General features: G+C 48.4%; 1 protein-coding gene across 1 annotated transcript in view; it reads right to left on the bottom strand.

Annotated features, from left to right (window-relative positions):
- Positions 1–24,316, bottom strand: part of DNAH2 (dynein axonemal heavy chain 2) — an 88,172-nt gene that overhangs the window by 13,574 nt on the left and 50,282 nt on the right. The window contains exons 40-64 of the mRNA XM_049702633.1: positions 19,771–19,989; positions 19,427–19,544; positions 19,078–19,214; positions 18,423–18,560; positions 18,173–18,331; positions 16,357–16,509; positions 16,088–16,179; positions 15,560–15,758; positions 15,183–15,407; positions 14,100–14,204; positions 13,166–13,354; positions 12,881–12,966; positions 12,622–12,752; positions 12,315–12,464; positions 11,795–11,962; positions 11,387–11,547; positions 10,968–11,107; positions 9,194–9,326; positions 8,943–9,082; positions 7,438–7,648; positions 7,111–7,227; positions 6,799–6,940; positions 5,942–6,111; positions 5,687–5,803; positions 536–700 (exon numbers count right to left, since the gene is read on the bottom strand). Of these exons, the coding sequence (XP_049558590.1) occupies positions 536–700; positions 5,687–5,803; positions 5,942–6,111; positions 6,799–6,940; positions 7,111–7,227; positions 7,438–7,648; positions 8,943–9,082; positions 9,194–9,326; positions 10,968–11,107; positions 11,387–11,547; positions 11,795–11,962; positions 12,315–12,464; positions 12,622–12,752; positions 12,881–12,966; positions 13,166–13,354; positions 14,100–14,204; positions 15,183–15,407; positions 15,560–15,758; positions 16,088–16,179; positions 16,357–16,509; positions 18,173–18,331; positions 18,423–18,560; positions 19,078–19,214; positions 19,427–19,544; positions 19,771–19,989 (3,765 nt within the window). The remainder of the gene's footprint in view (positions 1–535; positions 701–5,686; positions 5,804–5,941; positions 6,112–6,798; positions 6,941–7,110; positions 7,228–7,437; positions 7,649–8,942; positions 9,083–9,193; positions 9,327–10,967; positions 11,108–11,386; positions 11,548–11,794; positions 11,963–12,314; positions 12,465–12,621; positions 12,753–12,880; positions 12,967–13,165; positions 13,355–14,099; positions 14,205–15,182; positions 15,408–15,559; positions 15,759–16,087; positions 16,180–16,356; positions 16,510–18,172; positions 18,332–18,422; positions 18,561–19,077; positions 19,215–19,426; positions 19,545–19,770; positions 19,990–24,316) is intronic.

Below are 24,316 nucleotides of genomic sequence, written 5' to 3'. Positions count from 1 at the left end.
TTTGAGTTCCCCATCTTTTTTTCCCTTTTCTTCATATTTGGGCCACACCATCCGGCTTACAGGAATCTCAGTTCCCCAACCAGGGATCGAAGCCGGGCCATGGCAGTGATAGTGCCGAACCCTAACCACTAGGCCACCAGGGAACTCCCTTGAGTTCCCCATCTTTAACAGCAATGTTTATTTCTTACGATAAGGCCTAACCCTCTTGTGAAGCCAGGAGCTCACCGAGGGTAGAGACGAGATGCCCCAGCTCGGTTTCAATCTGGCCAGTGGGCTATGTCAAGGGTCCTCGTGTGTGCTTTCCAGCCCTACCTAAACACAGAAGCAGATCCCCCACGGTACAAAAAGTCTCTCCTTCTACTATTCTCACCAAATGTCAGGAGGTGGAGGGGAAGAACTCCCATGCCCCATTCTTGGATGTCCCTTCACCCAAGTATCCCCATTTCCCCCGCCTGTCCCTCAACCTAAATGGGACGGGAGCTCTTGGCACTGGTGGGCAGGGAAGGAGGACAGCCAGGTGGTGCAATGATCTCACCTTCACCGTCTCCTCCCATCGGGCCTTCTCGCCAGCCAACCCAGACACCAGCATCCCGGCTCGTTCCAGCTTCACCTCCATCTCCTCGGACTTCTTGCGAAGCTCCTCCTTCTGTGCCAGCTTCTCATCGTACTGTTTCTTCAGCATCTCCAGTTTCCCGGCCACCTGGGAGGGATCAGAGTACAGGGATCAGACACGGGGCTTGAGGCCAGATTGTCCTGGCTTCGGATCACCAGTCTGCCGGGTTGTGGGAAAATGAACCTCGGGGAAAATGATCTCTTTGAGCCTGTTTCCTCACGTGCAAAATAAGAACAATCAACACCTGCCCTACGGGGTTGTTGTGAGGAGAAAAACAAGATCAAATATGTGTGATAAGTTGCGTTTTCTTTGCCATCCCTCCACCACCCTTTCCTTGAGCCTGGAAACTACTTGGTAACGGACTCAAGGCTGAGTAGGAGACAGACCTCTCGTAGCATAGTGATAAAGCACACAGGATGTGTTGGCAAGAGAGGACCAGATAGCACAGAAATAACGGCCACTCCGTGCCAGAGGCCACACCTAAGGTGAGACCTTGAGAAAGGAAGAAGGAGTTAGAATGAACCCAGGAACTCTTGGAGGGAGGAAGAGGGAGTCCATTCAGGAAAAAGGCCCAGGTCCGAGGTCCCACCGAAGATGGGACCTGGGAAGAGCCTTACCTCTTAGAGAAGCCTCCCTCACCTCGACTCATTGCCACCCTGTGGGCTCTGCTGAGGTTGGAATCTATCACTCAAATCTTTTTTTTTTTTTTCTTTTTGGCCGTGCCGTGCGTCTTGTGGTATCTTAGTTCCCAGACCAGGGATTGAACCCGTGCCATTGGCAGTGAAAGCACAGAGTCCTACCCACTGGACCGCCAGGGAACTCCTTACCACTCAAATCCGAAGTCAAGAATTGACTGTGTGGTGATTGTTTTGTAATGTTTAGAAATATCGAATCGCCATGTTGTGCACCTGCAACTAACATAGTGTTGTAGGTCAATTATACTTCAAACAAACAAACATAAAAAAGAAGTCAGATCTGTGATTACCAAAGGCAAAGATAGGGGGTGAGGGAGGGGAACTGGATGAGGCAGTCAAAAGGTACACTTTTCCCGTTATAAACTAAATAAGTATTAGGGATGTAACGAACATGATTAATATAATTACACTACTGTATGTTGTACATGAAAGTTGTTAAGAGGGCAAATCCTGAGTTCTCATCACAAGGAAAAAGGTTTTCTTCTTTTTCTTTTCTTTGCCTCTATATGAGATGATGGGTAGTCACTAAACTTATTGTGATCATCATTTCATGATGTATGTAAGTTAAATCAATGTGCTGTGCACCTTAAACTTACACAGTGCTGCATGTCAATTATATCTCAATAAAACTGGAAGGAAAAAAAAAGAACTGAGGGCTTCCCTGGTGGTGCAGTGGTTGAGAGTCCGCCTGCCGATGCAGGGGACACGGGTTCGTGCCCCGGTCCGGGAGGATCCCACATGCCGCGGAGCGGCTGGGCCCGTGAGCCATGGCCGCTAGGCCTGTGCGTCCGGAGCCTGTGCTCCGCGGCGGGAGAGGCCACAACAGTGAGAGGCCCGCGTACCACAAAAATAAATAAATAAATAAATAAAAGAACTGAGTCTTTTCCAGGACCCGCTATGTGTGCCTGACTGGCGAACAGTAATCGTGTCTGTGAACACACCATGTCACCTGTTCTCTTCATGAAGAGGAACGGGGGGCTGGCCTTACACTAAGTGTCTGCCACAGGGTGTGCACACGATAAACATTAGTTCTCTTTCCTGCTGCATCCCCACTGGGAGAGGCAGTCTGCAACCGTGCAAGGAGTGCTCCGATCACTGCCCCACTTTCCTGAGTGATGGCTGTAAGGATAAATGTGGGTTGCAGCACAACGCCTACTGTGTACTAAGCAAGCAGGACCTGGGCTCAGCTATTGAGGTTGACCTCCGAGAACTTGGGAATGGGAAAGGGAGCTCTCCAAGGAATATTTTTTAAGGCAAAGTGGAGATTCAAAATGTCACCCTTGAGTGACAGGACGGCTTATAGGTCAAGCCTTGGTAGGAATCTGTTGGACGCCATTAGCATCTAAAGAAAGAAGGTGTCACTCAGTGATCAGCTGGGCCACTTGGAGGCTGGGGACCTACAGGGAAATGTAGGTCCCCTTGCACACGCGTGTTGGGTTATCTGGCAGGCTCTACCACGTGACCCCTGTCATCAGGTTCACGCGACCACCTCCGTGCGCTGAGGCCATGCTCATCAGCAACACTCTGATTATAATTTCGCTTCCCATGGAGACTGGTCTCTGGGGAGGCAGCCAGCCCACATGACGGATCTATATTTCATTATTTATTTTGCGTGTGGTGTTGTCTTCACTGTTTTATTTTTCATGTAAGAAATATATGCACAAGGTTAAAAACCTAAATAATATAATAAAAGGGGTTATAATGAAAAGCAACAGTCTTCTAGCCCACTTTTCCTACTCAGTCCCATCCTTCAGTAGCAAATTATTTTTTAACCATTCCTCTTTTTATGTCTTCTGTTAATTACTTCCATATCTGACTATTACACTTATGCCGCTACTATACACATATATATACATACACACAGTTTTTACATTTTTGCAGTTTTAATCTTTTTTTAATTAAAAATTATTATGAAACATTTCAAACCTAGAAAAAAGACTAATATAAGCAATACCTATATACCCATCACCTAGATTTAACAGTTGTTAACATTTTGCTATATTTATTCCATCAACTTGTTTTTTGCCAAAGTATCTTAAATTGCAAACTCATAACATTTCAACCTTAAATACCTCATAAGGCATCTCATTTTTTAAAAAGGACATAATCATGGCATCATTATCACACCTAACATCATCTTTATCTTTTTTTGAAAATAACTTTTCCCATTTATGTCTTTTTTTTTTACACTATTGAAATTTTTGTTTTTCAAGAAACAGGATTTTATAATAATTTCTTTTGCTGTGTAATACAGCTTTTATATTGTATGATGTTTTCTTCTTTTTTTTAAACATCTTTATTGAGGTATAATTTTGAATAGTGAATATGTTTCACATGAATCAACATTCTGAAGGAACGAAAACATATAGAGTGAAGGGTCCATCTTCCTCCTACTCCAGCCCCCAGCCCCCAGCCCCCAGCCCCAGTCTGAGAGAGAACCACTATTGCCAGTTTCTTTTCTTTTTTAAATTTATTTTTGGCTGCGCTGGGTCTTCGTTGCTGTGCGTGGGCTTTCTCTACTTGTGGAGAGCGGGGGCTACTCTTCTTTGCGGTGTGCGGGCTTCTCATTGCGGTGGCTTCTCTTGTTGCAGAGCACGGGCTCTAGGCGTGCGGGTTTAGCACGCGGCATGTGGGATCTGCGTGGACCAGGGCTCGAACCCATGTCCCCTGCATTGGCAGGCGGATTCTTAACCACTGCGCCACCAGGGAAGCCTCTGAGTGAAAGTTTTTAAGCCAACCCTGTGATATTCTGACCTTGGCAGGTGGCTGCAGCTTTTTCCAGGGGTGAGTGGCTATTTCTATAAAGGCAGGATGTTTGAAGGAGGGCAACTTCTAGGAAACTGGACTTGGGCAGAGGAAATACGTAGTCTGCAAGGGTGGCCTTAATTAAGAGTATTGCAGTGGGCTTCCCTGGTGGCGCAGTGGTTAAGAATCTGCCTGCCAATGCAGGGGACACGGGTTTGAGCCCTGGTCCGGGAAGATCCCACGTGCCGCAGAGCAACTAAGCCTGTGCGCCACAACTACTGAGCCTGCGCTCTAGAGCCCGTGAGCCACAACTACTGAAGCCTGTGCGCCTACAGCCTGTGCTCCACAACAAGAGAAGCCACCACAATGAGAAGCCCGCGCACCGCAATGAAGAGTAGCACCCGCTCTCCGCAACTAGAGAAAGCCCGCGTGCAGCAACGAAGACCCAACGCAGCCAAAAATAAATAAATAAAATTTTTTTTAAAAAAAGATAGCATCAACCAAGTTAGAGGGCAAGTGAAAATGAAAAACTTGGAAGCAATGAATCTGTCTTTCCAAAAGGGAAATGGTTAAATAAATGATGGTCTACAAAAAAAAAAAAACACGAAAGAAAGACTTCCTTGGTGGTCTAGTGGTTAAGACTCCGCGCTTCCACTGCAGGGGGCACAGGTTCAAACCCGGGTCAGGGAACTAAGATCCTGCAAGCTGCGTGGCACGGCCATTTAAAAAAAGAAAAATGATGGTCTAGCTATCTACTGGCATAACATGCAGCGGTCAAAAGAAAGCAGGAACTCTTTATACACTGATACAGAACAATCTTCGATATATAAGTCAGTAATATAGGAAGGTGCAGAACAGTGTGTGTAAGTAATGTAAAAAAAAAAAAGAAAAGAAATTTTGCCGAAACAATAATATGTAATATGGGTTGCTTTCAAGGGAGCAGAGCTGGTGGCTAGAGAGTAAGGTGGGAGAGAGAATTCTTACTGGATATGCTTTTGTACTTTTTAAATTTCAAACCGTGTGGATGTATTTATATTACCCATCAAATCAATGATAGAAAATTAAATGATAGACTGAAAGAATTTTGAACTCTTGATAATAACATATTCTGCCTGGTTAGGGAGTTACTTGTGCATATATCTTGTAGAAAATCACCTTCTGGATCGTCTAGCCCACTCACAGGAAATACCCCTCTCTACCTCCAGACGACCCCATCCCCTCCCCAGGCTCCAAAGCCCCCACATTCCTCCAGGTCCAAGCAGCAGTGTGACACCTTTGTCCCATCCCCCCGGCAAAGACACATTTGCCACACGGATTTCATCGGCTACTGTCTCAGGGTCCCTCTCCAAAGGGCCCCCAACGAAGGATGGCAGACATTGCCGGCTCCCCCGTCAGTCTTGGGAAGGGCTCCTTGGGGACAGTGCCCCTGTGTGTTTGTAACCCTCTCAGTCAGCTTAGCTTTCTGAGCCAGAGGCAGACTTGTCTAAACAAGGCACAGACGGGGAGGCAGACAGGACTGTAAGGGAGAGGGGAGTAGAATTTGACAGGGAAAATTAAACAGTCAGGAAGCATCCCTCAGAAATCTGGGAGAGGGACCACCTCGGAAAATGGAAAACGCGGGTGTGAGGCTCACCTCACGCAGCTTCTCCTGGGCCTCGGCCAGGGCCGCTTGCTTCTCCTGAAGCTGGGCCAACGCAGTGTTCATGCGGATCCGCTTGGGCTCCACCACCCGGTACAGCCGCCCGTACAGCTGCGGGGAGACAGCAGGCACCCTCTTACCCGCCACCCACTCACCTGCCCGTGATCCTTCCTTCCCACTTGGGTCTTCCATCCCCCCTCCTCCTGGGCCGGCCTCACTGTTCCCCCCTCCCCACTGGCCACCGCTTACCTCCATGGCGCGAACCCACATGCAGAGGGACTTGGCAGCCAGCGACACGCGGCCGATGATGTCAGGCTGGAAGTCCGGCTGGGCGCAGTAGGCCCCGATCTTCTTCAGGACCTTATCTGAGATATTGTCCTTATCAAAGTTGATCAGTGACTTGATGAAGTTCTGTTCCCCTGTGGGATGAAGGTAGGGGGCCTCAGCCAGAGGGCCCAGCCCCCCTCCTCATCCAGGCCACATGCTTCCTGGGCTCAGTTCCCAAGGCCAGCATATCTGCCCTCATCCCGAGCTCCTTCTGCTGACCTTGCTCCCTTCTCTAGACCCTTGAAGCTCCCAGGGCCTCCAGGACCTCCGCAGCCTCAACTCCCATCACTTACCTTCAACGCTCTCAGCCCGACTGCCCCACACACCACTCTTTCTATATACTCTGCACCTTCCTCTAGGGCAGGGGCCACCAAACTACAGCTTACAGGCTACATCCTACCACCAGAACTCAGAGCAGGAAAACTATCGCAAGAATAAAACAGAAAGACTCTTTATATCCATTTTCTGATTCTTGTGTTTTTGGAGGATGGGCGAGCGAAGACATTCCTGTCCTTGGATTCTGGGATATATTCCTATAATTCCTATAGCTTTATGAAATTTTTTTTTTTTTGCTTAAATTAAGATGAGTCATTTTCTGTAACTTACAACCAAAGAAACTTGACTGACATTTATGCCTTCTCTTCCTTCCTGGGCTCTGTGCTTTGAGGGTTGGTACAATGCATTCTTCATCTCTGTCTCTCCGAGTGCCTGACACCCAGCAGATGATTAGGGAATGCTGGGTGGACTCACGTTAATTACCTTCCGGATCCCTGGCTTACCTAGCTGCCTCTTGGCCTCTACCCAGGTGGGCTCGTTGCCTCGGAGAATCATGACTGCCTGCAACACCATCTCCACTTGGGCAGGGGGCCGTCCATAAGACTTGATCTCTCCTATATCCTTCTTGTTCAAAGACTCCAGGGCCTGGGAAAAGGGATTAACTTGGGGACAAGAGTCAACTCAGGTGGTAAGACAGCTTCCTTTATGGAGATAGGACCCAGCTGAAGTTCCCCTCTTCTTCCCTACTTCCCCAGGGACTTTGAGAACAAAGAAGGCCGGCCCCACCCCCTTCCTGAGCCCTCCCACCCCGATACCCGCATGGCCTCTTCCAGGGCTGGCAATGCCTCTTCTAGATCCTTCTGGGCATTGTCAGCCAGTGCCTTGCACTTAACTTCCTCAATTGCAATCTTCTCACTATTGGCTGTGACAGCCTACGGATAAAAAGAAAACGAGGGTTTTGACTTCACCTTGAGCAAAAGTGGCGGTGACGGTGCTGGCGGCAAGAGAAAGAGAAAGCTAAAGAAAACATGAGGAGTGGAACTCCCATTCCCTGCTCTGTAACCAGTGGAGACTGGGAAGCCCCTGCCCAGTGGGTGCGGGGTGTAGGGGGCACGAGGGGCAGGGGAAGGGGGCGGGGGCACCTTCTGCTGCTCATCCGCTTCCCGCTTCTGCTGCACGATGATGACCAGGTACTCCTCGCACTGTTTCTGGAACTCAGCCACCTTTTTCTTGGCATCCTCCAGCTCCAAAGACATCACTTCCACCTTTTCCCTAGTTTCATCGATCTTAGACAACCCCGTCCGCAGCTTATTGGCTTGGTCCAGCAGCTCCTGCCGCTTCTCTGACAGCAACCTAGGGGACAGAGTAGGATCGGTGCCTCAGGAGCCGGGGCACCCAGAAAGGAGAGGCCCATTTAGTCTCTTCCTTCCCAGAGCGGCTCTGGGCCCTGTCTTCCTGCCCGTTGCCACCAACACCATCCTGGTCAGATTTTTATCATTTCCTGCCTGGATCATTGCCAGCAGCCTCCCAACCGGTCTTCCTGCTTCCAGACTCTCGTGCCTCTGATTTATTCTACACACCGCTGTCAGAATCCGCTTGCTTGCTACTGTTTTCATCACACCACTTCCCTACTTGAGACTCTTCCCCGCTGTGCAGCAGACAGGGGGGCTGCAGTGAACCAGAAAACACAAACTTCTCTGAAGGGGGCGGCCATCTCTGGGCTCCAACCTGTTTTTTTCCATTTGAGAACGAATGTGGGCTCAGTATTGCCACAATTTCTGATGCTTCGAGACAGACTGGAAATCAGGAGTTTTCTAAGGCTCCCCAAGTTTTAAATGTTGGTGACTCACTCAAAAATGAGTTTTAACATTGTACAGCCAAAGGAAAATGTCTATGCAAGATTGTTTTCTGGATTAAGTAATAATAGGCATGTGAAGAGCTTAACGCAGTGACTGGGAAATCCTAAACAGGATGTTAGCCTATGTACCCAGGGAAGGCAAGGACTTTATTTTGTTAACTGGCATATGTATTACAAGCATCTAAAAGAGTGCCTGGCACAGAGTAGGTGCTCAAAAATATATTTGATATGAATGAATATTGGCTATCATTATTATTACAAATGGCTTTTTCTTCACCTTTGAAATACTAAATCCAATAAATGAGGTTTTTTTTTACCTTACTCTTATATCCTTCAAAGCAAATTATTGTGTTGTGCACATAAAAACTCAGTCAGTACAACTTAATGAATGAATATACAATTCTTGGGAATGGTGGAAAGTCTAGAAGATGTTAAAGGCAGAGAGAAGAGGACCTACATTGTCATATATACGCATAATATAATGTCACAGTTGTATTGTGGTTGGGAAGAGAGACATCATTCTAGAAGATAAGGACAGAGAGGTGTATAAAGTGGTCACAGCCAGAGGGCCCCTGAGATGGCCATGTCCCCTGGAAACCCCATCTCTCTGTTTAACTTCCTGGACAGAATCAAGGTCTCTGGCATCTCTGCCATCCCACATCAACATCCCAGTCCTCGAGCGGGTCCCCTTGGCCAGCTCCCGGATATTTTCCCTGACTTCATTTCACCAAGCACCCTCGAAAGACACCAAGCTCCCTGGCCCTCTGTGCCCCCTACTCTTCATCGTACTTTTTATATCCAGATACAAGTTCCAGGTAGTTGGTGGGTGTGACGTAGTTGTATCTTCGAAGTTCCAGCAGCATCTTCTGGGAATACTGAGCCACTGACCAGTGCATGGTGACGAAGATCTGGGCCACCTTCCTGTGGATCTGAGGCCAATTCATAGAGGAGGTGAGACAGAGCAAGAGTAAAGGCAGACAGAGAACAGAAATGGGCGGGAGGTGCAGGGGGGTGAGGAAAGGTGGGGAGGAGGGCCTCACGTTCTCCTGCGTCCCCAGGTCTGCTCCCACCAGATACTTCTCAGCCACCTCCAGCAGGGCCTCGCGGGGCCACTCTGAGAACCAGTTGATGGTTGTGCAGTTCACCAAGGCTGGGTACTGGCGGATCCAGTTCCTGGCGTGGGTTTCGAGAGGCAGTTAAGCCCAATCGCAGACTCAGCCTCCAGCGAGGGGCTTCGTCACAGCCCCACCCACTCCCCAGGAACCTAAAAGCCCCACCCCCGTGCCCCTGTGTCTCCTTGTCCAGGTTTTGCTCCCCTCAGAGCTGATTCAGTGCAGGGTTTAGAAACAGGTTCTGCGGTCAGAAAGACCCGATTCCACACCAACTAGGTGTGGCTCTCGGGGCAAGTGATGTAATCTTTTGAACGTCATTTCCCTTAGCTCTAAAATGGGAATAACAAAACATACTAACTAGAGTTGTTAGGGGATTCAATGGGGTGACACATGTAAAATGCTTAGCACAGAGCCTGGTACATGGTAAATATGCCATAAACCAAAAAGATGAAAAGATAAACAAAATGGTAACCCAAACCGCCTCTCTGCACAAGTTCTCTGTCGTCCTATTTTCCAATGCCCTTGAAAATCTAGTCATACCAAGAATGGATCAAATGTGGTGTATACACACGATGGAATATTATTCAGCCTTAAAGAGGCAGGAGATTCTGACACCTGCTACAGCATGGATGAACCTTGAGGACGTTATGCTAAGTGAAATAAGCCAGTTACAAAAAGACAGATACTGTATGATTCCACCTCTACGTGGTATCTAGAGTGGTCGCTCACAGAAACAGAAAGTAGAAGGGTGGTTGCCAGGGCCTGGGGGTGGTGGGGGAAATGGGCAGTTGTCCAGTGGGTATAGAGTTACAGTTTTGCACAATGAGAATGTTCCCGAAATCTGTTGCACAACAGTGTGAATATACTTAACACTGCTGAGCTGTATACTTAAAAACGGTTAGAGACTTCCCTGGTCCCTAGAGTGGTTAAGACTCTGTGCTCCCAATGCAGGGGGCCCAGGTTCAATCCCTGGTCAGGGAACTAGATCCTGCACGCATGCCGCAACTAAGAAGGCTGCATGCCACAACTAAAGATCCCATGTGCCACAACTAAGACCTGGCAACCAAGATAAATAAATAAACATTTTTTTTTTAATTTAAGAACTTCTCTTTAGCAAAAACAAAAAAACGCCAAAAACTTAAAGAAAGTGAAGAGACAAGCCACAAACCTGAAAAAAATATGGCTAAAATGATTAAATTTTATGTGTGTTTTTTTTTTTTTTTTTTTTGTGGTATGCGGGCCTCTCACTGTTGTGGCCTCTGCCGTTGAGGAGCACAGGCTCCGGACGCGCAGGCTCAGCGGCCATGGCTCACGGGCCCAGCTGCTCCGCGGCATGTGGGATCTTCCCGGACCGGGGCACGAACCCATGTCCCCTGCATTGGCAGGCGGACTCTCAACCACTGCGCCACCAGGGGAGCCCTTATGTGTGTTTTTAACCACAATTAAAAATTTAAAAACAAAACATAAAAACCACCTCCATCTTCCGGAAAAATAAAGAAATCTGATACACCAAAAGGCTCCCATGTAAGCAGCAGGAACGTGCTGAAGGAAACACAGGCTATGTCCAGGAGACGGGGTGTACAGGGCTGGAGAGGCCAGCGCTATTCCTGAGTCTCGCCGGAAGAAGGCACAGAGGCCAGAACCGGGGAGGAGGAGCCCGCGATGAGTGGGGTCCTCGAGGGAGAAGGCTGTAACAAGTCACCTGAAGGGGTCGCCCACGGGGCTGAGGCAGAGGACGATGTGCAGGTTGTTCCGCACGCGCTCGGTGAAGTAGGCGAAGAGGCTGTCCGAGGACTCGGGCACCTGCTCGGCGCGGGCCTGCTCTATGATGAGCGTCTGGATCTGCGTGGAAGCCGCAGTCAGAGGGCTGAGGTTCCAAGGGCAGAACCCAGGGCTGGAGGGAGGAGGGAGCAGCGGGTGGCGCTGGGCTCACAGGGTGTGGGTTTTAAAGCAGCTCGGCCCACCTAGCGTCCCGTGAGGGAGGATGGCAGAAGAGGAAGCACCACCTAATGGGGGGCTGGAGGGAGGGGGTGCTACGGCAGCATCCTCTGGGATTAGGTGAGAAGGGGTTAGTTAGGAAGGCCAAAGAACCAACTGGTAGTGGGTGTGGAAGGATCGCACCTCTTCAAATTCATCCGCCTTGTAGAGATTGGGGACCTCGCCTGAGCTGAGGATGTTGTTAATGTCCTCTAGGAATGATTCGTCAGCAACCTGGGTGTCCACAAAAAGGAAGGACGTGGCCTTGAGCTCTACCCCAGCCTGGAGATACAAACGCTTGATATCTGGGCCAGAGGAGACAGAAACACTCTTCAGATTCAGCATCCTGTCCCTCCTTCCCCTTCTGAGATTCAGGAGCCCTCCCCCAGCTGGCAACACATACATGACACCGTCCTGTACCCCACCCGGGGCCTGGCGCGGCTCCCTACCCGGCTTCCATCCCTCCTCTCACTTGTCATCACAGGAAGTTCAGGCATCTGATCTTTCACTCCCAGCCCCAAACCCTCTTCCATCTCAGAAACCCAGCGTTACCGTCTCGGAATTCCTGCTTTCGATAATGTTTGGTGACCTCAATCTGGAAGGTGATGTACTCGCAGATGGATGAGGCCAAGCGGGCCAGACTCTGGCGTCCGCTGCCCCCAATGCCCACCAAGAGCATGTTGCCCCGAGGCTGTCCAATGACCCGCACAATCCGTGTGACTGGAGGGTAGGGGGTAGGGGGTGGGGGTAATGAGTTGGTTGAACAACCTCAAGGGACCTCCAGGCCCTAGGCTGGGGACTGGGACGACTAAAACTGCAGTAGAGGAACCAGGCAGCGTGGCAAGAGGTTGGTGCCTGAAGCACTCGTAGCAATTCAACTCTCAACGTCCACCATCTCTGTTAAACACCATCATCAAGGAAAAGCCCACCCATGGCCACAAGCACATCTGGGGTTAGGGAGGAAGGCAACTTCTGAGACTTGATTTGGAGCAACCTGGGAAGAGATCCCCATTTCCTCGGAATATCCCATAACTGGGAGGCTGGAGAAGGGATGGGAGCAGGAGGTGCTCACTGTGTTCAATGGCCTCTCGGAAGAGCACCAGCTGCATTGGCACGACGGCGGGTGACAGGTTGTACTCATTTAGCGCCGTCTCCATGGCTGTCCTCAGGACCGTCAGATCCGTCAGGTCTTCGTACACCTTGGGCTCCCGCAGGAAGTCCCCTGGGTCATGGGAAGAGGGGGGCAGATCTCAAATGCCTGGTCCTCCCCAGGCTTCCCCAAAGGGCCCTATGCATCCATGGGACTTGGTGCCCCGCCTCCCCTTCTAACCCATCTCCTAAGGGTCTCCAGCCTAGAGGGGCCACAGCTCCCAGCTCACCAAAGATGGGAGAACGTTTGTTGGGACAAAGGTTATGAAATGTGAGGTCAAAGAAGGAGCCGAGTTTGTCACTTATGATGCCCACGAAGGCTTCCATGTCTGCCGTGTCAACTAGTCGGTCAGAGAAGACTCTGTTGGGAGGGAGCTGGGGTGAGATCTGGGAATGAAGAGGAGCGTGGCCTTGGGGAAGGGACAGGCGGGTGGGGGGTGGAGGCTTGGGCTTGGGAAGGCCTGGACCTGGCAGGCACAGCTACCTCACCTGAAACATTCATGGATCCAGAGTCGTGTGATGCTGGACTTGGTATCGTGAAAGTCCTTGCTGGCTCTCAGCATGCCCTGGAAAACCTAGGGAAGGGGCGTGGCTAGTGGGATGGAGGGAGGGAAGAGGGTCCCTCCAGAAGTTTTAGAGAAAGCAGCATTCCCGGATGGGGGTGGTTTGGGGTGTGTGGGCTGCTACTGAGCTCCAAGGCTTACTTTGAGGAGAGGAGAATGCCTCCAAGGAGGCTGTGCTGGGCCAAAGGGGCAAGGTCTGACAGAATTTCACCTTGGAGATGTCTCGAAGGTTGAAGAGGTAGTGGATCTTGGCAGGCGTGGGCAGGAAGCGCTGTACCACAGTGTTGTACACATCCAAGGTGGCCTTGGTCACCACATCCCCAGTGGGCTTCACCTCTTCCTCAAAGTCCTGGAGCTTCTGATTGATCATGGTGCCGAATATCCGGAGGATCTGCGACTCCTAGAAACAGGCTCTCAGACTCAACATTGCAGGCTCGTGACCTTTCACCCAAGGGGGGGGCTAGGGTCAGGGGAGAAAAGCACTTGTCTTGGGGGCAGCATTTAAGGGGGGCACAAAAAAACCTCAGAAATCAAGAGAAATAATGCTTTAGTGTAGTATTTAAAAATCAAGATTAATGCAAACGGTCCATGATGAACAAATACGAACATTTTAAATAAAGACGGGATCCGTATTGCTGGTTTTTCCTTTTGCCTCAGGCTCTCATGAGGCTCAGCACGGTACTATACTGACCTTGTACTTATTTAAAATTGTGGCATCTTGTTCATTGTGAATTTTTGGCATAAATTTTTTTTTAACGTTACATGAAAATATTATTTCTCTTGACTTCCGAGGGCTTTGGGTGCCCCTGAGCGCCTCCCTTGCCTCACCCCAGCCCTGGGCCGCTCCCAGCTCTCTGCTTTGGAGGCTCTACCTTCCTTGTCTGTTTGGTCCCCACTCTCTGCCCACTGGGACTGTTAGGCTTCACATGCCGGAGCCAGGCTACACTCTCACCCTGCAGCTCTCCTAGCTCAGCAGAAGCAAGGCTCCTGCAGAGAGCGGTCTCCCCTCCACGTATCATAGCTCCCTGAGTGCAACTCAGCCCTGGGGGTCCTTGGGCCCCTCTGTGATCTGCCCCGTCGTTCTCTGAGCCACAGATGGCTTTGCCTTCTACAGTCCCCTCCCCCAGCCCTCAGGATGCCCTCACCGTAGGGAAGGTCATGTTGATGATGTTGAAGCGACTCTGCAGCCTTGGGGAGATGACGGTCCGTCCACCCCCGGAAGGGCCCATGGCAGCCATCAGGAACATGTCCTAGAGAGCAAAGACCAGATGGGGTGGGGGGTGGGGTGGGGGGTGGAGACAGGCGAGAGGATGGGAAGAGAGGGAGCATGGAAATAGGGAGGATGTGAGAGGAGCCATGAGGAAGAGAGGAGATGGAGGGACAAACAGGAAGAGGGAAGACAGGGACGGAAAGAGCAGGAAGAAACACGGAGTAGAAGGGGCAGGGAAAGGTGAGGGGAAGGAAGGGATTTGGGACACTTTTACAGAATTACTAAAGTAATGTAATTGTTCTTATTTCATCATTATAATCCATGTTCCCAAATTGGAAAATAGAGGTAAGTTAAAAAAACAACATTTGATTACGTCTTCTAGACTTTCTCTTCTTTTCTATTTTAAATAAATAAATAAATATATATATATATACACACACACACACACACACACGTATCTGTGTATGTATGTGCGTGTTTTTTCTCAGAAACGTATGAATATGTTATTAGGTGAGTTTTGGACCCCAAGGGCCAGACAGATGAGTGCCCCAGATATCAGGCTGGAATGGCTGCCCATTGATTCAGGAAAAAGAAACAAGACATTCAGAATCCCATGGGAGAAAAGCCAGGACTGAAGGGAGACACCTGGATTCTGGGTGGGGAGCGGAGGTGGTTACTGAAACAGTGGGAGGTGGAGAGGCCTGGCGACGGGGTTATGGGCAGCTCTGGTTGGCATCAGCGTTGCCATGGGAGCAAGGAATAAGAGGCCTGGGAAAGGAGTGGAAGTTGGAGGACAGGCTCCCTTGGTCAGGAAGCACAGGACAGTCAGTGAGGAGGGTTACTAACAGGAATTGATAACCTAGGAGCCAGATGTGTGGGTCCTGAGAAAGGCAGGACACTCCTGTGCGGGGAGGAACATAGGCTTACAGGATTCTATCCTGGGGTCCCAGAGGAGCGGGGACTGAACCCATCATGGGCGGGAACGGAGGCCTGAAGAACAAATTTTCGGGATGCTTACTCGTATGTACTTGATGGTCTGCTTCGTTCGATCATACCAGAAGCCATAGTCAATCCAGAGGCGAATCAGCTCCAGGGGGGGCTGGGACCCAAACGTGTCCTTAGCTGGCATATTTAGGTCATCCATGAAGGTGATCATGCTTTTGCCTCCAAATGGCACATAGACACCCTTGGTTCGCTTCTCCACCCTGCTCTCAATGATGCTCTGCACATTATTGGATGTGGTCTGGTGAAAAAGGCACAGAATGAATGCTTGGGTCCCCCAGGAGAAATATGGGGTTAGAGAGGAGTGTCGACCAGGCACTTGGATCCCAAGGGGGAGCAGAGGCAGGGAAAGAGCAGGGAGCTGGCGGCCTGGCCCTGGGTCCTGCCACACACCTGCGCAGACATGTTGACAGTGAGCACTGACCACTGGCTGGAGGGCAAGGACTGCAGGACACTCTGAGCGATGGACGTCTTTCCAGTCCCCACGGGACCCACCAGCAGGACGGGGTTCTGGTTGGCCACCAAGGTGCTCACCAGGTAGTTGTAGCGGACAGTGTCAACGGTGGGCACCGTGATCTTGTAGAAGGGGAAGCTGGTGGGGAAAGGGACTGTGTCTCAAGATCGTGGCCCGCTCCTTTCTAACTCCCGCTTCCTTCTGCCCCGCAGTGTTTATCCTCCTCCAGCATCACCACTCTCTAATCGCCAAGCCTGCCTCCTGCGGGGTCCGGGGATCAGGCATTCTCCTGAAGGACCCTGTCCCATTTCCTCTAGATCCCACTTCCTGCACTGGAAAGCCATCTCTGCCTTGGGATCCACCCTCTCTTCCTACAGCTCACTTTTGCACCCCTCTTTGGCTCTCTCACCACATCGCCCACCCACCGCAGCCCCAAGCCTGACCCACCCCCCAGGTCCGGCTCTCACTTTGGAGGGTAGCGCCAACTCTTTGGGAGCTTCTCCTCAAATGATGTCCAGCTCCGCATCTTGGGGTCCACAAAATACTCGTACACTGTGTCCTGAGGAGGGAACGTGTGGCGGGTTACCAAAGCCTTCCTTTAGCTTTTCCCTGCCCAGAAAAAGCGCTCACAGATCACTGGGCAGAAGAAAGAGAGCTGGGCGGCAGGCTGAGGCTCAAGAAGAGTGTAAGGATCAGGGAGGCAGAAAAATAGGGCAGCTGGGTTTGAGGGCCCTGCCTTGTTGGGGAAAGTGCCCTCAATCTCTCGGAGGTAACTGTCGATCTTCTTGCGGCCCTCCTCATCCACGGAGGCACACACAGACCAGATCATGCTGAACACAAATGTCAGCTCTACCATGGAGACAAAGTTCTCACCATCAGCTGGGTTCACCTGGGTGCAAAAGGAGAAACGGAAATACCGTAAATCTGTAAGAGGTGGAGGCGTCTAATTTTGGCAGCTCATCACAAAGGCTTAGAGTTTCCCTCCCTTCCTGGTTCTGTTTGGAAAACCATATGGCTGTAGATAAACCTAAGTCAAAACATTTAAATTAAACCTACTAAGTTTCAGCGACACGGTGGGAAATTGTGTTGAGACTCCACTGTCTACCATATTGAATCCAGAATCTTTAGTCTGTCCTTCCAGCTCAACACACATCTCACCATCCTCTTCTCGGGGTCTCTGCTGCAGCGAAGAGGGGTTGTAACACCGCCAACACCATCCACCCATCACCCACCCTGCCCAGCGGGGACTGACTCTTGTGTCTCTGTGTTTTTGCAAAAGCCATTCCCTTTACCTAGACTGCCCTCCTCTCTTTGTTTTGTTCATCAGCGTTCTTCCCCCTACCCAGTCCTCCTTAGCAGCTGGGTGCCATTGACACTATATTACTGTCCTTTTCCCCTATGTCATTTTGCAACTTCACCGACATGGTTTTAATTTATATTAACCATATCAGGAATGGCACACACTGTTATAGATCTTAATTGTCATATAACTTTATATTAATAGTTGAGTGATCTGTCAATGTCCTTAAAGACAATATGAACCATTTCTAGGCAGTAACTTAATCTCAACAGAAAAATACTCAATTTTGGTCCTTACTCCAAAATTCTAAACCAAACAAAAATTTTCTTAAATATCAGTTAATCTGAAAATTTCTAAAACCCCTCATCAGATTAGGTGGGGAGCTCCTCCCAGCAGAAACAGTATCCCAGGGTCTTCCCCAGCGGTCCAGTGGTTAAGACTTCACCTTACAATGCAGGGGGTGCGGGTTCAATCCCTGATTGGGGAGCTAAGATCTCACATGCCTTGCAGCCAAAAAAACAAAACATAGGGGCTTCCCTGGTGGCGCAGTGGTTGAAAGTCCGCCTGCCGATGCAGGGGACGCGGGTTCGTGCCCCGGTCCGGGAAGATCCCACATGCCGCGGAGCGGCTGGGCCCGTGAGCCATGGCCGCTGAGCCTGCGCGTCCGGAGCCTGTGCTCCGCAACGGGAGAGGCCACAACGGTGAGAGGCCCGCGTACCACAAAAAAAAAAAAAAAAAACATAAAACAGAAGCAATATTGTAACAAATTCAGTAAAGACTTTAAAAGTGGTCCCTATCCAAAAAAAAAAAAAATTCTTAAAAAACAAACAAAAAAGAAACAGTATCCTAAGGCCTCACAGATTCCAAGACTTAATATTTCATTTTTGAAAGGATGGAGAAATGAGGAACCAAATGAACTATCCTCAGCTCCCAGATATGGGCAGGAAATTACAGTGAGACCCATTGTGTACTATATCTGATTTAGAGTCCTTAGTTTGGCCTCCCAGTGTGCATGCACATGTGCGCGCGTGAGCACACACACACACGCGCATGCAAATGCACACACGCACACACACACACACACACACACACACACACACACACACCGCTCGCTGCCTCCACGGTTGGTGAGGCCTCCCCTTGGAGTCTCTGCTCCACTCAAGCCTCATGTTCCAATTGTGTCTCAGACACACCATTTCCCTGAAGTTGTCCCGGGAGGTCGAGAGCCCTTCCTGCCCTGGTCCCCCCTCACCCCATTCTCCGGTGTGGCCAGGGCTGAGTACAGATTGCAGAGGGAGATGATGCCGCTGTATTCCGGGAGGGGCACCAGCTCGTGGCAGTTTTTCTTCTTAAAGGTCAGCATCTTGTTGATGAACTTTTCGAACATGCGCTGAAGAGGCTCTGCCTCTACCTGGAGTTGAATAAGCAGGGGCTCTGAATTATTCTTGTGTCCCCTCCGCAGGCCCCACCGGTTCCTTTCCTCTCCTCCATTCCCTTCGTACCTTTGGCCTCTTCTCCAGCCATGACTGAACGTAGGGCTTCCAGCCCAGGTCAGCGTAGTCAGTGTACACCACCCCGCAGCGAGACACGGTGGCTGGGGAGGCCGCTGCCAAGTTTTCCACTTCGAACAGGAGAGACACCTATGGATATACTTGGTCAGAACCTTGTCTTTCCCTCAGTAATAAAAACACCCAGAATTCTGATGCCCCAAGGTGTCTCTACTGAGTACCACGTGTGGCAGGATGAATAAAGACCTAAGCTTTACAAATGATTTGTTTGTTAAAAGAAATCAGGGTTTATTCAAGGTCATCCTTATGAAAAATCACTCTCTCGCTCACATTGTTTGAGCGGGTGGGAAAGGGTGGCCTTTACAAGAGCCCACGAATTGTAACTCTGGGTGCACAACGGAAGGTCATCCCTCATATGTCAGTGGCAATGAGGCTGCCTCAGTCCACACAGTGCGTCCTAATACATCGTGTTTTCTATACAGTTGTCCTCAGAGTCTGTGGTAAGACAGGCATTTCTTCTTCAGTCACAGGTTGCCCTGAATCCAGGCATCCTCCTCCTAGGCGTTCCTATAGAACTTCCCCTTCTTGTTGGATGCCCCTGCTCTTCCCCTTAGCCCTGCCCCAGGCCCTCCAGTTTCCACTCCCGAACCTGCTCAGGCATCGCGATGCGCTCTCCATTGATAAGGGTCAGCACTTTGTTATCGTCCATGACAGAGTTCATGCTCTCAATCCACAGTGTGTCCACAGGGCCATCGAAAAGGATCCACTTCTCATCCGGCTTCTCGTCTTGGTCGGAGGTAGATGATAAGGAAACCAGAGCTTTGTTACCCAGCCCTCCCTCCACACTCATCTCCCTGGAGACGCAAGCAGTTGCTTCCTGGTGATCTCCGCATTCCCCAAGCATTTTTTCCCCCCAAATGAGCTTTCTATCCCCAGACTGCCCACCCACACAGGAGATTTAGGCATCTGCTCTCCCTGCCCCAAGATCCTTTGGGTACCTGCACAAGCCGTCCGCATGACACTGGACAGGACGCCGTCTGTCCATTCATTACTGTTGAGGTCATATTCCCCATACAGCTCCCCTAGGGACAGTGCCTTAGGGTTCAAAGGGAACTCCTAAAAATGACACAGGAAGGGGGTTTTGAGCTGCCGGCTGACACAAATCCCAAGATGTCCCTTTATTTCCAGGTATTTGTATTTGGCCCCTGTCTCTCTCATCCCTCCCAGGCCGCCCTCCTGGTCTGCACCACCCTCCCAGACACCTACGCACCCCTGCCCCCAGCCTCACTGTCTTCCTGCTACTCAAGTCTCCTCCAGTGGTCCCACTGTCCCAGGTCCGTACTCTGACAATGTTGAAGTTGGGCTCTCCGGCGCGGCACAGGGAGGACAAGGACGACTGAAGAATTCTCCACGAGGCAGTCTTGCCGCTGCCTGTGCAGCCCACGATCATGGTGGAGTGGCGGGAGTTCTTGGTTTCATACAGCTGGATAACCTTGGTGAGGGTGAACGGGATGATCTGCAGGCCCATATCCCGAATCTCCTGCTCAATGGCCTCCCGCAGCTGAGAGAAGGGAAAATACAAGAAGCAGAAGAAAAAGGGTGCGGCTTGTAAGGGACTTTCAAAAGCTCACCGATACCTGGAAGGATAATGTGCAAACCATTAAAAATTGCACCAGGGCCCTCCGCACCCTGACAGTTGTTTGTTCCTTGGGAGGCTGGCCAATTGCAGAGTTGAGAGATTGGGCTCTGGAGTCAGCCAGCCTGGGGCCCCAGCTTTCAGCTATGTGAACCTGAGCAAGTTAACTTCTTTGAGCCTCAGTTTCCTAATCTGTTAAATGGGAGTAATGATGGTACTTCCCGCATAGGGCTGTTGTATTAGGTAAGATAGTCAATGTAAAACACAATGTCTGACACGCAGCTCTACACATCTTTTCTAATATCATTCAACAAATATTTATTAAGCCTCTAAAGTATGTGCCAAGCAGTGTGCTGGGTGCTGAGAACAAATTAGTGTTCATCCTATCGCAGAGCCCACAGTCTGGTGGGGGAGCCAGACATTAAACAAATCATCACCTAAGTTAAAAAGATGAAAACTCAAATTCAAAAAGATACATGCACCCCAATGTTCAAAGCAGCACTATTTACAATAGCCAAGACATGGAAGCAACCTAAATGCTTGTCAACAGATGAATGGATCAAGAAGATGTGGTATATTTATACAATGAAATATTACTCAGCCATAAAAAAGAATGAAATAATACCATTTGCAGCAACATGGATGAATCTAGAGATTATCATCTTAAGTCAGAGAGAGAAAGACAAATATCACATGATATTACTTACATGTGGAATCTAAAAAAATGATACAAATGAACTAATTTACAAAACAGAAACAGACTCATAGACATTGAAAACAAACTCATGGTTACCAAAGGGGGAAAGGCGTGGATAAATTAGGGGTTTGAGATTAACAGATACAAGCTACTATATATAAAATAAACAAGGACCTACTATATAGCACAGGGAACTATATATAATATCTTATAATAACCTATAATAGAAAAGAATGTGAAAAAGTATATATATATATAACTAAGTCACTTTAGGGCTTCCCTGGTGGCGCAGTGGTTGAGAGTCCGCCTGACGATGCAGGGGACACAGGTTCGTGCCCCGGTCTGGGAAGATTCCCACATGCCGCGGAGCGGCTAGGCCTGTGAGCCATGGCCGCTGAGCCTGCGCGTCCGGAGCCTGTGCTCCGCAACGGGAGAGGCCACAACAGTGAGAGGCCCGCGTACCACAAAAAAAACTAAGTCACTTTGCTGTACACCTGAAACTAACACAACACTGTAAATCAACTATACTCCATTAAAAATTTTAAAAACAAAAATGAAAAATAAAGAAATGCTTATAGAACCATGACCCACGTGGGTCCCAGAAGAGTGTGACATTTTTAAATACACAGCCAATGCAACCAAGTAAGTTCAAACAATGCAAGATTTTACTTGTATCTCTCAAACACCACTAAGAGGCCTCACCCCTACTACTTCCCTCCACTGTCTGAGAATTAGTTGTATTAGCATGTTTGGGTGTATTTGTGTGTGTGTGCGTGTTTAGCATCATGCCAAAAGTTTAAAATGTCATATTTTCTATTTACTCAGTTTAAAATATCCTGTAACTTCTTCTTTGACCCATGAGTTACTTAGAATTGTATTGCCTAATTTCCAAACATTTGGAATAATTATATATTGTGATGAATTTCTAGTTTAATTCTATTGTGGTCAGAGATCATCCTCTGTGTAATTTTCAATCATTTGACGTTTATGAGACCGCTACTTAATAATCCAGCACACAGTCAATTTTGGTAAACGCTCCTTGCATACTTGAGAAGAATATGTGTCTGCAATTATATGCATATAATGTTCTACATGTGTCAGGTCAAATCTGTTAAAAGCATTCAAATCCGCATCTTTTAAAAAAATATTTATTTACTTATTCATTTTATTTTTGGCCATGTCGGGTCTTAGTTGTGGCATGCGGGAACTTTCCCTGTGGGGCACAGGCTCTTTGTTGCAGTGCTCGGGTTTCTCTCTAGTTGTGGCACGCGGGCTCAGTAGTCGTGGCTCACGGGCTTAGTTGCCCCATGGCATGTGGGATCTTAGTTCCCTGACCAGGGATCAAACCCATGTCCCCTGCATTGGAAGGCAGATTCTTAACCACTGGACCACCAGGGAAGTCCCTCAAATCTGTATCTTTATGGATTTTTTTTCTTTTTTTTGGCCACAACACACAACTTGTGGGATCTTAGTTCCTGGACCAGGATTGAACCCGGGCCATGGCAGTGAAAGCACTGAGTCCTAACCAGTGGACTGCCAGGAAACTCCCTTTATGGATTTTTTTATCCACTTATTTTATCAATTTCTGAGAGAAGCATGTCAAGATTTCCCACTAGGGTTGTGGATTTATCTGTTTCTACTTTTAGTTCTGTCGATTTTGTTTTATGCATTTTCTAGCTCTATTATTAAGTGCATACAAATTTAGAATGCCATACCTTTCTGAGCATTGGCCCTTTTATCATTATGAAATGTCCCCCTGTATCTTTAATATTCTTCTTGCCATAAAGTCTACTTTGCCTGATATCAGTAGAGTTAACATTGTGATCAGAAAATGCGTTCTGAATAAATTCCCTTGAAATTTTTGAGGCAGATTTATGACCTTTACATGGTCAAGTAACCTAAATATTCTATGTATGCTTGAAAAAAATGGTTATTCTTCAGTTATTGAATGCAATTGCTGTCAATGTCTTGATTAACTCAAGATTGATTGTGTTGTTCAAATCTTCTTTAACAAAACTGATTTTTAGTCTGCTTGGCCTATCAGTTACTGAGAGATGTGAAGAGCGCCACTACGATTGTAGATTTGTCTATTTTTCTTTGAAATTCTGAAAAATTTTGTTCTATTTATTTTGAGGCCATATTATTAGATGCATGCAAATTTAGAATTGTTGTATCTTCCTGGTGAATTGAACTTTTTATTATTATGAAGCGACTCTATTTCTGGTAATTCATTTTGCCTTAAGATCTATGTTGTCTGATATTGCTACCCCAGCTTCCTTTTGATTAGTGTCTACCTGATGTATTTTTCTAGTCTTTGACTCTCCACCCTTTGTCTTTACGTTTTACATGTGTCTCTTGTAAACAGTATTAAATATTAGTATAACAATGTATATGATTCAATACATGATTATTTTTCCTTTCCTGCACAACTTTTTGGTTTTCCCTAGGGGTTAACAGTTGCTCTGGTTTTTTGTTTGCTTAGTTTTTAATATACTGATCTTTAACTCAACTCCAAACTCTGCCAGTTGACTAAGTCTCTCAAAACTTTTATTCTCACCAGGTATCGATTTCCTCTTCTTAAAGAAGTCTGGGGACTTCCCTGGTGGTCCAGTGGTGCAGAGTCCACCTTACAATGCAGGGGACGTGGGTTCGATCCCTGGTCTGGGAACTAAAATTCCACATGCCACGGGGCAACTAAGCCCACATGCCAGAACTACTGAGCTCGCGTGCCTCAACTAGAGAGCCTGCATGCCGCAAACTACAGAGCCCACGCGCTCTGGAGCCCTGGAGCCCACGCGCCACAGCTAGAAAAGAGAAAGACCCGTGCGCCACAACGAAAGACCCCGCACGCCTCAACAAAGATCTCATGTGCTGCAACTAAGACCCAATGCAGCCAAAAATAAATAAATCATAATTTTTAAAAAAACCTTAAAAAAAAAACAACAAAGAAGTCTGCCTGAACCTTCAGATTTGCTTCAGTTTGGATTGGCTTCTCTCTTTGTCTGGTACACAACTGTCATCCCGTGTCCTCTATCTTCCTCTTTCTTGGAATGCTCCTGCATTGTGGTAGAGCACATCCTCTGGTAGCTTTCTGAGAAAAGGATGCAGTGGAGGTAATTTTTTGTTTTTTTTAGAGAGTCTGCTTGTCTGAAATATCTCTGATCTAGCTTCCTATGTGACAGGTTGTCTGGGTATAGCATTTGAGGTTGGAAATAATTTTCCTTCAGAATGTTGAAGCCTGCTTCATTGTTTACAGAGCCAATATTGCTATTGAGAAGTCCAACATTCTAATTCTTGATCTTTTGCATGTCATCTCTTTTTTTTCTCCCTTTTTGGAAGCTTGTTAAATCTTCTCCTTTTCCTAGTGTTTTAAAATTTCACAATGCTGGGCCTTGGGAAGGATTTGTTTTATCTATTATGTCATGCATTTATAGATCCTTTAATTATGGAAACTTAGATGCTACAGTTCTGGGGATTCTTCGTGAATTGTTTCATTACTGATCCTGGCCTCCTCCATTTTCTCTGTTCCTACTTTTTTTGGAACTGCTGGTATTT

The sequence above is a fragment of the Orcinus orca genome, chromosome 19, assembly GCF_937001465.1.
Source record: "Orcinus orca chromosome 19, mOrcOrc1.1, whole genome shotgun sequence".
Lineage (NCBI taxonomy): Eukaryota > Metazoa > Chordata > Mammalia > Artiodactyla > Delphinidae > Orcinus > Orcinus orca.
Note: the sequence above shows the minus strand (reverse complement) of the source record. Positions and strands in the feature narration are given on the sequence as shown.